At 40.4% G+C, this 15,985-nt stretch overlaps 3 protein-coding genes across 3 annotated transcripts in view; all 3 read right to left on the bottom strand.

Annotated features, from left to right (window-relative positions):
- Positions 1–1,248, bottom strand: part of LOC131880417 (uncharacterized) — a gene marked incomplete at its 3' end in the record, with an annotated part of 45,475 nt that extends 44,227 nt beyond the window's left edge. The window contains 1 exon segment of the mRNA XM_059227052.1: positions 808–1,248.
- Positions 1,249–1,251: 3 nt separating this feature from the next.
- Positions 1,252–5,097, bottom strand: LOC131880419 (basic helix-loop-helix transcription factor scleraxis-like). Its single transcript, XM_059227055.1, has 2 exons — positions 4,613–5,097; positions 1,252–2,360 (listed from the first exon to the last, which is right to left on the bottom strand). Exons 1-2 carry the CDS (start codon positions 4,807–4,809, stop codon positions 2,099–2,101), a joined length of 459 nt encoding a protein of 152 aa, XP_059083038.1. The 5' UTR covers positions 4,810–5,097; the 3' UTR covers positions 1,252–2,098.
- An 8,556-nt stretch (positions 5,098–13,653) lies between these two features.
- Positions 13,654–15,985, bottom strand: part of LOC131880686 (broad-complex core protein isoforms 1/2/3/4/5-like) — a gene marked incomplete in the record, with an annotated part of 9,587 nt that continues 7,255 nt past the window's right edge. Inside the window, 2 exon segments of the mRNA XM_059227368.1 lie at positions 13,654–14,390; positions 15,803–15,985. Coding sequence (XP_059083351.1) covers positions 13,771–14,390; positions 15,803–15,985 — 803 coding nt within the window.

Raw genomic sequence — 15,985 nt, 5'->3', positions numbered from 1 at the left:
TGGTTGAAACGAACACAATCCATCAATTTTCAGAATACACCTTTGATGGACGAGATTTTCTTACCTATAACAAAAGTCTGAGACCCCCGATTGACAATACTTAACATGGCACTACACGTTTTTCTTATACTTTCAGATTGTTTTATTTAGTTATGAACTCGCACCTCTGTGCAAGTAGAGACTTATGTTAGGTATTACTGGTGTACACAGTCTCTAGAATTCAGCCGCTGGCTCGGTAAACTAGTACTAACAACCACCTAAATCAACACGCATCCTTGCACTTCCAAGTATCCTTGCAACAGAGGTGATCACACCTGTCTGAGTACGAGCCTATAACAAGTATATGAAAATAAGTCTCTAACCAAAGCAAAAGGTTTATCGCATGCATGACTGCTTCGGTTAAGAAATGAACGAAAAAAGCGACAAAAATGTATCAATAATATATAACCAGGCTTTATGGATGTTTTGACGAATAACTTGATGGTGAGCAATATCTGCTGACGTGGGCTATGTGATATCAAATGTAACAAAATAAAAGATACATAGTGCTTTTCAGTAAAGAGTAGACCGATGAAATGAAGTTGAGTTTGTTTGAAAGTAAATCGATTATGTGACTCTTGTACATGTACGCCTTACAAAATGGGAATCATTCGACCGGAAAGAAAAGCCGAGAGGAGTTCGATGATCAAAATTAACCTTAAATGACCGTGAGATCAGTGACACTGTGTCGAAATTGCCTGATTTTGCTCTCTTCCATCTGCTGTTTTGTTCGAAAAGATGACAATCTAATTGAATTGTCTCACCTACCTTTGAATTCCTTGAGTCAATGAATCGCAAAACGGGTGCACGATTCGGTTTCAACAATTTCTCACGGGTCTCCTGACACACCAATCACTGACTCACGACTCAATCATGCTAATTCCTGAGCATTCGGTGGCCCTGTTGCTGGCTTGTTCGAGGGATAAGTTACAATCATGCTGGAAACTCGGGAGTCAATTGATCCGTCTATTAACTCCATCCGTCCATCCAACCTTGCACCAACTCCAACCTGTTGAGGCAGCATCCTGATATCACACTAGCCCTCCCTTATTGTTTTATGCATACATTCGCTACTTGAAGCATTCTAGGCTTTAGAGGCAATTTTCACCCATTTTAATTTCATCGAATTACTCACCAATGCCCCCGTACAAAAGCTCATTGTTTTTACATTAGCAGCACCGAGTACGTAAGAGTGGATGGGGGATAACACCGATCAGATTACTAATCTGCTCTCTCAGTGTTGTTCAGAGAGTATACCGATTGTAGAAAATATACAGCGCCGTTAACTTTGGCATTGTTTAAAATATTTAGGAATAATAGGTTTAGCGGGACATTCTGGACAGCAAATTTATTTCAAGGTACTGCAGTTTTCAATAATGCAATTATAAGATCTAATTAACAAATATGTCATTTAAGATGATTATTGAGTAGATTATGATAGTGTATGTAATTCATAATTTTACATTGAATAACTCTACAAGGAGAGTTACAATTAACCTTCGTTGATAAATAACTTCGTCACTATTGCACTTTTTCACACAATCTGCCTGTCCATCAAAGGCATAGTTTGCCCTATTAAGAGCGTGAGATGTGTGGCTTATGACTCCGTTTGGGAGAAACTTCCCAACCAAAGTACGATTGAATAACCCAACTATTCATCAAGCGATAAATAAAACTACATTTTTCTTCAATGTCTTCTCCAGAACTTTAAAAAACAGTAGCATTCAGTACGTTAGAAATTTGGGGGTTGAAAAAGCCGAGAAATCGCAAATTCGCCCACCAACAAGGGGCTATACTTTCAGTTCGATATTACGGCGGATTTACTTGTCACGCAAAGTCAGGGAAGGGCAAACCCATTTTGAAAAGATGGTCTGCTGGGTGCTGTGCGATTAATTGTTGTATTTCAATGAAGAACTAGGTTTGCAACTAATCAAATATGGAAGAGTAAGGCGAGCGAGCAAGCATGCTGTGACCGGAATCATAATCGTACAATATACCATGTAAGGATTGGTGGTCAGGATGAGGTAGTCGATTGAGTGAAAGAAATTTAGATGCCTCATTATTGTTGGCTTTCGGGGTAGAGGACACTATTAAGGTAGGTTATGTAGCAAATGGCCAGCCGCAAAATCTCGATCTTTGAGAGTTTCTTATCCGGTGGCAATGTGGGCAGTAAGGTTCGTAGGTTTTGAAACGACGAATTGAAAGCTTCCACTCGGATTCTTTCTCGAGTCGCATGAGCTGTGCGATATTTCAAACTGGACCTTCTGCGGCGCCTCTTTTCTTCACGGGTCAGACGCTTATGGTCGGAACAAGGAACAGATCTGAAAAGGCCACACACTTTTGTAAGCTTTCAATCACAATTTGGTAACAGAAAGAGACAGGGAAAGATTTTTTGCAACTCAGACTCTTTGTAACAATTGATAATTGAGATTGATACCTAAACTCAGATATCGGGCGGCAACAGATTACTTGGTGGCGTCTGTTGTCTTTTTTGATAAAACAGGTCTCAATTTACGTGCTGGCATTGAAAATACACCCCTTGCTAGAGTAGGAACCTAAAAGAGACCACTGCCAAAACATTGAGGCTTGCTTGCCGTGGAATATCTATTCTTGAATAATCGCCTTATGTATTGCATTGTACCTATATTTTGGGGGCTTAAGGATACATTGCATTTTTGAATACCCTCTAAAGGTACCCCAGGTTTCCCATAAGCCTCAGGCTTTTTTTCGGGGCGAACACAATGGTGGTGATCTAGCTATTTAACAAGACATCGTACCGGGAAGCTCGTAACTTCTCCAAATGATATACGTAGATATTTTCAAAGACAAAATTTTCAAGCAAGCTAATGATGTCGAATATGGTAACATTGACAGGGATTATATGGGCGCAGAATCATTGGTAGCTATTAGATGAGAATTAGACAAAGTTCCTATCGAAATTCCAAATCGGCTCCTTATTCCAAGGTAAGCAAATTTCAATGGTGGATCAGATATTGTATTTTTTTTTGGTGCGGACTTCCTTACTGCTACCGGGATTGAAATCCCAGCAGTTCAAGACGAGAAGATTATTTATTATACTTGACTTTTATTTATATATATATTATTTGATCGACCAACAAATTGGAGTTGGCTGATCTGGCTAATCCTTGAATATAAGGTTGATCCGGAATTTTAGTCAAAAACTTGTCCAAGTCTGATTTAAATCTTGCAACTGGATCAACCCCTACATAAGCCCTACGAATATTTGAGGGCAGCAAATTGAACAATGAAGGAGCCCGAGAAAGAAGAGAAGGGGACTTCATTGTTTTAACTAGCCTGGATTCTCGAGGTCTTGAAGGTGCTCTCAAAACGCACATTAAGCCTCTACGGTCACTACAATTGACCCTAAATCCTGGGTTGGGACAAAGCTCATGAATGCTTTTGAAAACGTACAATATCAGATACCTTTCGTACCTTCTCTGAGTACTGTACAATCCCAACCGTTCTAACCTCTCCCAATACGAGAGCTCTCTCATATCTTCAATTTTCCTAGTAAAACATCTTTGGACCTGCTCAAGCTTTTGCAAACCTGCTGAACTACTTGGAGCCCAAATGGGAGAGGCGTATTCAAGATGCGGTTGAACAATTGACTGTACAGAGTTAGTATCGTGACACTATCTCTGGACTTAAACGTGCGATATATCCAACCACATGTTTGAAAAGCCTTACCAACTTTCAACTGCATTAATATGAATATAAGTAACAATCATATTCCTACATTTATGTACCTCTTTTATTGGTAGGAAGAAGTCCTCAAAACCATACCCCAATAACAATATAGCCTACGTGTATCACATATATGAGGGGTGCTTTCAAAATCGAAGTTCAGTCATCTTGAATTTATTACTATTGGTTTAACACCTTGGGTTGCAATAATTGAATATGGCGCGGGCTTATTTTGAGCTGCTTACGAACGATTCAACTTGTGGCAACATTGGACACGAATAGAGTGTTTTAATTTTGTCCAAACATATTGAAGCCCCATTGGGTTCTCTTGTAGCCTAATTTTACATTTTAAGAAATTTAGGTCAAAGGCCCCTGGACGCCATCCATTTTAAATAGGGCACGATTCTTTAGAGACTAGGGAAACGGATAAGACAGGGTGTTGTCTAAAACCTCTTTAATCTCCTTGGGGGTCTTACCCGCAATTGTGAGATCGAAAACTACATCATTCTGAACTTGGCACGGGTGACATCAAATGAAAATACGTCAATCATGGACAGTGTTGACGAAATTGCATTTACCTAAAGACGGTCTTAGTATTTGAGTTTGATCAAACTAAACTGTTTAATCCCATGATACAAGAAATATGATGCAAAGCATTTTGATTTTGTAACCACCTCGTATTAGGCTTAATCTATTTTCGATTAGACCCTCATCGATGTTTAAAAAAATAATTGCCTGAACAACTTCTTGTATTGGCAAAATAATACTTTTGGTGGTTTCAATGTCATATTTTTGCATTAATTTCATTGTAGCGGTAAATGAGTAGGCTAGCTCAGTAAATTTGCAAGTTATCCACGTGTCTGCTTACCCATGGTTGATGTGAGGTTTGTTTGTGCTCACGGTCAATTCTTGATAAAGCAGGTTACCACTCTCCACAGGTTTCTCCAGTTCCAGATGTGGATCGTAGTTGTAAGCCGAGCCTTTATTTTCATGATGAATTTGTTCGTAGTTATTACAATGATGCTCAATGGAGTTCAAGCAGGGATTGATCCAATCGTGGTCCATCTTCTCTTCTTGTTCCCTGTATTGTGTCTTCCTCGTCCTTTTCTTGTCAATTGGCCGAGCTAAACCATTGAAACAGCTCTGGGAACACGTGTTCCAAGACGTTGTTCTGCGGATTGAAGAGGTAACTGGTTCACTGAGACGGTCAGATTCCAGGGTCTCTGAATCGCCAATAAAGTTTTTTTTTCTTTCTTGGCAGTGCTTTGGATACTTATTTCACTATAATGATTGTGGAGGACGGTTACTTTATTAGCTAGAATATATTTTACCAATATTTGTCAACTGATTTCAACAGGAGTTTGAAAAAAAACCATCACATTCTAGGAACAAGCATGGGACACGAGTTATATTCTTGTCTAAAGTTGATTAATTTCGATAGTCGGGGACCCTTCTCCTGGAAGTGAGAAAAAACTATCCGGGATGACTTTTCCCCAGGGATAGCAATATACGAGAGTGAATCCTTTCTCTCTTGGGAAATTAAAGCCTGAAGTCCTTCCTTCAAGTGATCCAACATTCTCGTCCACAAAGTCACAGCTGAGGAACATACTCACTCCCAGCACCAAAAGGAAATGTAAGATGACGAGCATACAACCACATTGAATGATCCCATACAGGTTAGGGGGACGAGAATAACATCTGAGCCCCCCTCGCCCTCCAATTTAAGGTCCTTTTCGGCGCATTTTGCCGCCTAAATTGCATCACAGAGGCATATGATGATGATGAAGACGATGATTATGGCTAAGATGCAATGGGTATGGTTATGCCTCAAGCCCTTTTCTAGCATAATTGATTAGAACTGAAGCAGGCACTTGCCATATACTTTGAAAGAAACTTGGGTTTACCTCTCCTGTTTAATAGATTTAAACGAGATTTGGAAAACCAAAAAAATGAACTATGAAGATCGTAACGCATAACTATGTTTTTTCTGAATTTAAACTCTTACATGAACCGCTTTAAAGGTAGCCCCCAAAAAATAAATGTAAGGAAGATATCATATTAGTTGGGAGTCATGGTCTTAAGAGTAAAAACTAGGGACGGTCAAAATGTGCAAAAAAGCAAAGCCTTTAGAAATAAAAAGTTAGAGACAAAAGGTACACAATTTGCCCGTCCCTAATAATAACAACAAAAGTAAAGTGAGGCTCTTTGCAGCAATTGTTGGAGTATTTTAAAATGAAATCTCACCGTATTCTGAAGGTTTCACGACTTGAAAAGCCACAAGGGCGAATATTAGAGATATTATAAATTATAAATAATATTAGAGACATTAATAATTTTGAATTTGCTTCCACATTAGCATTTCGGTTGTTTCTTTGGACATCATTAATTATCTTCCATCCAGCGTCGAAACGTTTTTTCGACGCCAGATGGCGTAAGTCACGGACTTCTAGAGATGTGGACTGCGAAGGGAAGCAATTTTTTTGTTTCCAAATCGTTGACTTTATTCCAAATAAGCACTTGATACGACCACAAAATCTTGTTGAAGAGATGAACTTGGCCAAATTTGAGCTCAAAACAGTGCTTAGGGAACTCAAGAGAAGTTTCCAAATTTGTTTTGTATGCATTTTATAAAATTCAAATTTTCGGCCTGCTCTTGGTTAGTTTCATAAGCTTTTGGCAACATAACTTTGAAACGAACCCCTTGACAGATAAATAAGATAAAAATGACTGGCCTTCAATTGAAAATATTTACATTCCTTTTTCTATTACTTTTATTCGAAAAGTGACTTAGAGCTACCATGGCTTAGAGCTGGCCGATTTGGCGTGACGCTCATTCGCAGTCCAAATTTCTAGAAGTTCTTGCGTAACTACTCTGGAGTGTATCGAGTGTGAACAAGACATAAGGCGAGATTTACATCGAATTCACGATCAGGTAGTTCAGTTTCAAACAGTGAGGTAATGTTTGGGTGAATGAAAAAAAGCCATCTGACTTGTTAAGGTTCTGGTATATATTCTGGACTTGGCATTTATATCGAGATTACAGTAAATCGTTACATTTGTGGAAAAAGGATCTGTAATTCCGTTATATTTCAAAATGGTATATTTGTAACGATCCCAAAACTAAAAAAAAGTTAGTCGTTATTTGTTCGTTTTTCAACTTCCAGAATGACATTTAATTTTTTTTGTTTATCTCGTGATAGCTGACGAAACTTAAGGTTCAACAGATATTGTCCTGTTTTGCTATTTCCATTTGGTATATTATGAACATTGAAAGGGTTGAAAATTTTAGTTGCTCTCAACTCCTCTAAGGTTGTTTTTGGTTGTAAATCTTGTCGCAATTGTTATTTTATTGTTTACATCTTCTCAATAAAATTCCGTTGGACTGAAGATCTGATTCAGTGCCTTTGTCAAGCAGATAAAATCCTTTTTCGGCTGGAGTAGGATGAATCAAATTTCCAAAGCCTCCACATTTTTAGGACTTAAGGCATAGGCTTCAAACAGGGAAGCTTTATCGGCTTGACAATGACTAACCCAATGATAACCCGATCTCTCCGGAAACCGAATTGGAACTTGGGACATCATCTTCAAAATGGGATTCTCCTAGGCGAGTGTAAAATGGGTTCTCCTGAGCAAGGTCCGATGGTGCTGGGTACGTCCGTGGGTTTCTTCTTATAATTAAAGATCATGGCTGGCTCCATTCATTCTGGTGAAAAGAAAGATGAATGAATGAATGGAGAGGGGTTGCAATACAGATTTAGATCTTGGAATAGTGGTTGGAGGGCCCATGCACGCAGAACAAGCTTCGCTCCTCATCTTCGTGAAGACCACGTCCATCTCGGGTTTCGTGAAGAGCTGCGATAAGGGATTGAATGGTGTTCTTCTAGGTAGTCCTAAATCTCATCTACTACTGTTTCCATCAGTTCTTGAAAGTGGAGGAGGAATTTACTTTCTGGGACCTCCGAGTTCGTGGTGGACTTTTGGCACGTCCGTACAACCCCGGTATCCAGAAAAAGGCCGATGTAAAGAGCACGTTCTTGACTTCTAACCTATGGTTGGATGACTAAGCAATACTCATGTACATATAATATGTTAATTTTTTGCATTGCATATTGCTCCCATGTCTCTAGTGATTGGCTCGAAATTGCACTTCGCAGTGTTGGGCGTATTTGACTCTTTTGCAAGCCCCTTGGACTATCTAACGCCCATGCAGCCAAAGCAAATTGAAAATGCGATTGGATAATCGCCTGGCACAATGTGAGTTTTGTGATGCGTTCTCTAGACTCACTCGTCCGATTTATCGAAAGTAGAAACGAATCTTTGAAATCTATGCTCCACGAAATTCTCATCATTTTGCAGGTCTACTCTACAGGTTAATGATTGCCAGAGTTAACTTTTTAGCTATCAATGCCAATTGTCCATTCCTGTCGCAACTTAATCAAACAGTAGCGTTATTTAAAGCCGGTTCGTTCTTCTTTCTTCAGTAAATGTTCCAACGGAAGTTTTGAAGTATGAATCACAATCAACCTATATTCGACGCTACGATTCCTTTTGACTCAATAATTGTATTTTCCTTCATTTTCTTTATCCATTCATAATTAAATTCCTCCACAAACCCATACTAGCCAATTTGTGCCTTAATTACGTTACATTTAATCATTTATTAACATATTTGAATGAAATCACAATTTGAAAATTCCAATCCCCCACTTTCGAAGGCAATTCTGTTATTAAAAAGACATCCGGCAGAGCTTTCCTTAAGGTTTGAGTTTGGTAGGGGGTGGCAGGTTAAAAAAAATAATTAATCACATTCGCCAAATGTCATCCTTTTTCCTCCCAAAAGTGCAAATTTAGCCACTAGACAACTTTGTAGAAGTTGATGCTTTTAACGTATTTGTTTTGCATGTTCGTCAAAAAAGGTCGTTATTTTCACTGAAGAGATCGAAAGGAAACGAATCAGATATCAGTTGTCAAGGCATTTGAGTGAAAACATTTCGGGGAACAATAAAGCAAAAATTGAGCCATTGTAATGTCAATAATCAGGCAAACGCAAAGCAGCTTTGATTTGGTAGGGAAGGAACACCTTTACGCATGCTAAAAATGCATGAAAAAGTGTTGTGTACCAATGTCTTTCAGGCTATCTAAAATTATGCTATTTGCCTTTTTCGCCTATGTTACAATTGCAGTTTTGAATGGATCCGCCGCCTGTCTTTGTGGGCCACTCCATTTTCTTTTTCTTCTATTTTCATATTTCAATTTTCTCCCCCACACACTCAATATGCACCTTAGGGAATGCTTGAGTTTCCTGTACAATAAACAATTATATCATTTTGAGATGTACCGCGCCTATTTCAACTACTCGTATTTGGCCTGAATGGTTATTTTTTACTTTTTGCAACTCTTAACCTGTTGTAGAAGAATGTCTCTCCCGATTTGTAGAAATTTGATAATTACATAAATCAAGAAGTCCATTTTTTAAATGTGACTTAGACGCCGGTGCGCAGCACGCATAAGTGAAGGAAGTCTAGCTCTACGTCTGAACGTAATTGCTCCCATTTTGACATGATTTGCTTGGGAGTTTGAACCAGATTTGGATCGCGAAGTGAATCATATTAAATCCGGATTAAACAGAAAGCAAATTAAGTCATTTTTCTTCAGCAGTAGGATCATGGAGCAAAACTATTAACCTCCATGAAGCCCATTATATTTCTCATTCCGGAATGAATTGGCTCGCACTGTCTGCCAAAACCAACTAAAAAACCTGGACTGAGCTCATGACTAGGATTCAAGGATTTAGGATCAGAATATGTTCAGAGAACTTGCAAATCGGCCTGGGATAGCCTCTGGCGCATTGTTATCAAAGAGGGATCTTACATTGAAGGGAGCCGGACGGCAAACTCGGGTCGATCAAACGGCGAATCCGAGAGTGATGAAGTTGACTCTGATTGAATAATTTGTATGTGAACTTTAATTTCCATTATAAAAAATCAAATTCGGGCGAAATCAATAAAGTAATAAGATTACAGTTTCTTTCTCGAAAAAGCAACGAATTACTGCTGGTAAATATTGTGGCTATTGCCCAATCATTGCACAATGGTCTTATGTACGGCCCTGCACTGATGCATTTGCTCAATACTAAGAATGCGGATCAGTTTACCCATGAACAAATCTATGATGCGTACGCACTGAAACACAATTATCAATGTAAAAATAAGAGAAAATAACGGCTTGACCGTTATCTATGGAAACAATCGCATTATACACACATGAACGAGACTTCTGCTTCTCTGCTGTTTGCATTTGATCAATTAGATTTCTAATAACATTAGAAATAACAATAAAATCTTTTTTATTTCATCAACAACAACGAGGTTGTGACGTGTCTTGAACCGATAAACATTGAATTTCTGTCCACATTGCGAGGTGCCACAACCATTGGTTGGGCACAACGTTGCAATACGTTTAGGATATTCAAAAATTTGTCGCTCAAATATCGCTATCAACAACTGCAAGTTTCGTCTAGCAAATAGAAGTAGGGGATATCGCATCGGTAGATATCTGTTAAATTCAGCTACGTATATGAAAGGGTGGGCATTTAGACGTGTTGAATTCGTCGGCCATAAAACATCTTCCAATCAAATAATGGTTGTAATTGATCATAAGCCACATGCTAACATTTGAAATCAAGCTCATTTTATCAATTTTCTTCGATACTTAATCGTTCTTAGATACCTTCCAACAGAAAGAGGCAAATATATGTATTTCGTGACTTCAGAGAGCCGCATCACGATTAAGAATTGAGCCTTGAAACTCCGCCTTTTAAACTCTTGGATTTCGGTTTGGGGACAAAGAGAAGTAAAGTTTGACAAACTTTTCCCTCCGAGTGTTAATCCATTTTTGAGATTGCCATTAAACAGGAGGTTATTTTTATGAAACAAGCACTCCATAGTGATATTTTCCGATTTTTTTCTTCCTTTATTTGCTCTTAACTCGCAAACATAGGAGAGGGATATTTTCACTAGCTGGAGATACCCTGTCACAGTTGCAACATTTGTAAGGAAAAGCAACATATCCATGTTTATAATCATCATAGATTGAAATGATTTTCATAGTTTCTGATCATAACTCACTAACTAAACCATCCTATGTAATGAATAGAATTTAATTCCGGTTGTACTAAAGTTAATTGCAACAGTTTTACGGCTCTACCCTCCGGGCTCAAGGAAAGCAGTCTCTCTTCGGCACAAGAGAACGCCAAATTTCAAACCTCAAGGAAAAGATACAAGCACTGGTGGTGCCACCTGTTGAGGCATCACCTTAGTAGCTCTTTTTGTCCATCGTAGGAAACGGAGGTGAGGCCAACTGGGGTGGGTGTTATTGGTATTTGACTTGGTGTTCCTGGAACAAATGCTCTCTAAGAGAGACTTTGGAGTAGAATCTCCCCGGGCAAAGATAACAACAAATGGTGTTTTTGGCATCCGAATGGATCAAACGAACGTGGTATTTGAGGGAGGAAATATTCTCATATTCTTCTTGGCAATGTGGGCACTTTCCATGCCAAGAACCTGACGAAGTCCGTGAACCTGGAAAAGACCGATGCGAAAACAAACATGAATGACGAAGAATCAAACAAAATATGATAACTCAAACAACTGAAGAGAACCAAAAGCATAATGCCAATAAGTGAAAATGGTCTGGGGATGATGTTGACTTTGGTCAAAGAACATTTATTGTAATTTGCAACATTTAACATCAATCTTCTCTGAGTTCTCCTAGGTTAAGAAACACACACATTTAAAAAACTCTCTAAAGCTAAAGGGTGTCTTCAAAATGATAATGATCAGGATATTTCCTCAGTATTTTTGTATCGAGTCGATAAACAGGGGTTAGGGAGAAATGGAAGTATCTTATAGGGGTGCTTAGTTGAGGCTAATGACGATGATGACGGTAATGGTGATGAACACTATACAAAAATTCAGAAACGCTTACAAGCGTTTCTTGAAGATTAATGCAGGAGTTTGTTTCAATGGGAAAGCCAACGATGAATGCAGTTCTTGAACCAATCACATCAAGTCCGAATAGTAATAATTGCAATAATAGTAATCATAATTATAAGAATCATAATGTCTTGCACGAATTTCATTTCAACATAATAGGCCTTTTCAGTGTTTGAAGTTCATTGGCGATAGATGGCGTTTAACGCAGTGTTTCAATGGCTAAACGGCCGAAATTGAAAGCAGAAGTTCTGGTTTGGGTTGGTTGTTTGGCACAAAAAGCAATTAAAAGCTAGCAAGGGCACACATAGATGAAAGCCTCAGTTTCTTAACAGAGTCGTGGCATACAGTTTTCTTAATGATAATGTTAGATTTCTTTAACGCGTCCTTTGGCCCTTAATATTTTTCTCTTCTTCAAAGGTTTGACAAGGAATGAGTTGTGTGGTTCATTCGTTCGCTGATGGTATTGGACGACGGGGGTTACAAGGTTTGGAATAAAAGTGTCTTGAAAGCTTTTAACAAGTTTTTTTAGCACTATCGCGGGTAATGGAAGAGGAGCAATGGTCTTTTCCAACATTTTTGACACTTTTTCCAAATTAAATGGACTCGACAACTCAAGGTTTTAGGGGAGGGAGAGGGTAACCCACTGAAATAAATAGGAACGAGAAGGAGGAGGAGGAGGAGGAGGAGGAGAAGATGGCTGGAACTGGTGTTGTTTCCTTCAAACAAGCTCTTTTAACCCACAAAGCTCATGATTAATGAACAAATGCTTCTCTGAATTGGCAGGCAAGCAAGGATTTCCATCATTCAGCTTGCTTAGTCTTTGGCCGTGAGTATCAACGACACACTCACACACACGCACCCACACACACACACATTACCCACCTCCGTGGCGTTGTATACTGTACAACGAGAACGAGGAAAAAGGCTGACATAGCCCAACTCCATTTCCCATGTCAACTCAAGACTCTATATTTATACATATCCGAAGCTTCCGAGAGCGAAGAGTCATTAATTTCATGGCCTCCGGAACAACTGAACAACTTAGCCTGAAGGCGTCAAGGGTGACCATGATGGCCATTGGAGATTGCCGACCGGCAAAGTAAGTGAGTTAGTGGGAAGTCGAGAACAACGCACTCAAACCAAATCAGTGTGCCGGGTAAAATGTCTCGGGGGCATAAGCTTCATCCAGACCGATGATTAATCAATTCCTAAGGTTGGCAAAGTCCAGATTTCTCAAACCCCTTTCCTTCCCTCCCCCAGTAGAGCTCGGCTCAACTAATGTGGCAGGCGGGTGAGTAGTAAAAGAATGAGCCCAGGAAATAGTGCGCTTATCGGAGACCGAGGCCATCGTTAACGGTCTAATGAAAGGGGGAAATTGATGAATAAAGCCATTTGCAGGCGAGGTTGCCGCTCACTGCTCAAGGGGAAGAAAAAAGCCTCGCGACTAAACAATCATGTGCCCATGGTATCCTAATGGACATTAGAACCACTCGTTTGGAAGAGGGAAATTGAGACAGAGATTGGAAGGAGGAGGTTGAGGAGGAACAAGTGTGGTAGGCGTGTGGGTGGGGAGGAGGACATTTTGGATATGTATCGTATTCGTATTTTTCTTGTCGTGCCGAGAAGTTGTCGAGGAACTTGGAAAATATCAGTTCTAATTGGCATTCATGGGAGTCAGGGCAAATTGGGGCATGGGCAGAGAGTTTGTCAAGAATAGAGCGTAATCATCTGCATTCATATGAAATATAGTAAGTTTTTGAAAGCCTGGGAATTAAAGCCACTTCAATCATGGTTGTTGTAGTTGTAGTTGTAGACATCTTCGTACTAGAAGTACATGTTAATACGATTAGTAGAAGGAAGAGGACTAGTAGGCGGAGAATTCGAGTCCAGTTTGTTGAACCGTGGAACTCGGGGGGGAAAAGGGGGGGGGGGCAAACAACTTGAGCAAAGTGAAAACTTGCAGCAGAAGAATCAATCTAGTTAAGTGGTTAATAATAGTGGTTCTATCCGTCTTCCTCATGGCCTAGCTTGTTCAATTGGTGCTGGCCAGAACTTTTCGCTCTTTGGCTTGAGAAGACTTTTTCTTGGTGTCCTTGGTCGATACCGGAGGGTGATCATCAACGACAATTTCCTCATCGTCGTCGTCGTCCATCTCTTCTTCGGTCATGTCATGTTCCTCATCATCATCTTGGGACACGCCTCCCTCGCCAGTATTGCTATTGACTTGCTTGATCGCTCCCGAGCCATCTTTGGAGCGCTTCAGTGGCGCCCCATGAGCGGTGACCAAATGCTTCCGGAGATACCATTTGTTCTTGACAACCTTTTCACAGATCTCACACGTGACCCCTTGGGACTGGATATGCACATTGATGGTATGTTGCTTCAAATTAAAAGAATTCGAGAACGTCTTCCAACAATATGGGCACACTCGAGGCTGCATACATCGCCAGCGATTCCGGGGATGAGTACCGTTACCAGTAGCCGAGTTGGCGGTACTGTTGTTATTATTGTTATTGTTGGTAATGTTGGTGGTAGGGCTACTGTTGTTATTATTATTAGGACTAGCAGAGCTTGCCTTTCGCTCTACCTGGCCTTTACTTGGCTTGCCATGAGTGGCCTTAGCCAGATTATTACCCGGTGTCAACAACAGACCTGAGTTATATCCGAAAGTGAAGGAAGCAGCACAAAGAGAGAAGAAGAGATAAGAGATGGATAGGTTAGTGTTTTTTATCAAAGGTACATTTATTCAAGATGAGAAAAAAGCAGCCATCGCAAGCTTCCCCTCAGAGTCTCCCGTTCATGTCATTTGCGGCTATGCGATATCGCCTTAGTATTATACACAGCTGCCAGATTCGGAGGGTGTCTGAAAAGTCCGTAAATCTGCCAATATGAGATACAAGATAAGTAAGCGGCACCCACTCGAGCAAACAAGGAAAGCCTCCATTTCATACGTATATCAAGGGCCTTATCTCATTACCTGGGCACAAAAGACCCATTATTGGTTTTTCAACCAACAGACATGAGCCCATCTCCTTGACGAGAGGTTCAAATGCACTTCTCGTGGTTAGAATCCCAATACAACCCGACTTTCTCTTCCTTGTGCTATCTTTATTTTAGCCCTTATTTTAATGTCCCAAGATCTCACTGCTCAGAGGGGAATAGTAACAGCTAGAAAAAGCTCTCTCAGTTAGGCTCAAAATTTCATTGATTATGGACCACTTAATGAGATGGACCCTTATGGTCGGATACCCAGGGTAATCACTCTCCAAGCATGTGTATAACAATGCGAATCAGCCCTCTCCATTTCCCCATTTACAAAGTACCAAAGAAGTGTTGTAATGTGTAGCTCCCAAGAGTGTTGGAGGCGAACGAAGAGGAGGAGGAGGACAACCATCAGCTACTAGCTCACTCTGTTTCTCACTTGAAGGCTTGACAAGTTTAGATGGATGCCATAGGTTTTTCTCCCTCGTTCTCCTTGTCCTATTCCCTGAGAGCTGTTAGAAACAGCCGAAAAGCAGGAGAGAGAGAAAATGAGAGAGAAAGAGAGAAGCGGGTTCACTCTGTAATGTCGAAGAAGTGACATGGACCAATGGAACAAGAGGAGGCAGCTCAACGGCCTGCCATTCCAAATGCAACAACCGAGTCCCAAATTTCATTAGTTAAAGCGTGCCAGAAAAAAGTGTCACCCAAAGCCAAATACACTGACAGAAATGGCCACCGTTTCTATTCGGGCCGAGTAGGTTATTAAAAGTTTAGCTTTGAAAAAGATTGGCCCCTGAGAATACAGGGAACGGGCAAAGGATCAACTTCCAATATATTCAACATCAACGTATGATTATACCTAAAGAACGAGCATTTGCTCAGTGTTGGCGTCTGAGCGCATGGGCATGTCATCAGTTACACCAGGGACGTGCCATAGCTCTAAATTGGAAATTGTTTTGGTATGCCAACGGGCATCAACTTGGGGATTGGGGCTCTGTGAATAGTATGGTACACTGCCCACTAGCACGTCCGCATGACTCAATACCCCGAATCTAAGGATCTGACTATCGAGCCTCACTCACCTTGAGACGCAATCAACCCAGCAGATATTTGTTGTTCCTTTGAGGTTCCACTGGAGGCTGTGCTAGAGGTTGAAGAGGAGGATCCGGCTGTGCTTGTTCTTCTGATCTGTCCTGGAGATTTCCCGCCCGTGTTAGTGGTCGCAGCCACGGCCATGGCCGCAGCCGCAATCGCCACCGGTGATC

Source organism: Tigriopus californicus, chromosome 5 (genome assembly GCF_007210705.1).
Source record: "Tigriopus californicus strain San Diego chromosome 5, Tcal_SD_v2.1, whole genome shotgun sequence".
In the NCBI taxonomy this organism is placed as follows: domain Eukaryota; kingdom Metazoa; phylum Arthropoda; class Copepoda; order Harpacticoida; family Harpacticidae; genus Tigriopus; species Tigriopus californicus.
Note: the sequence above shows the minus strand (reverse complement) of the source record. Positions and strands in the feature narration are given on the sequence as shown.

Coding starts and splice junctions, on each gene's coding strand:
- LOC131880419 (XM_059227055.1), bottom strand. CDS start 4,809: ATGGACCACGATTGGATCAATCCCTGCTTGAACTCCATTGAGCATCAT. Junction 2,361..4,612: donor AAACCTCACATCAACCATGG/GTAAGCAGACAC, acceptor TGGCCTTTTCAG/ATCTGTTCCTTGTTCCGACC.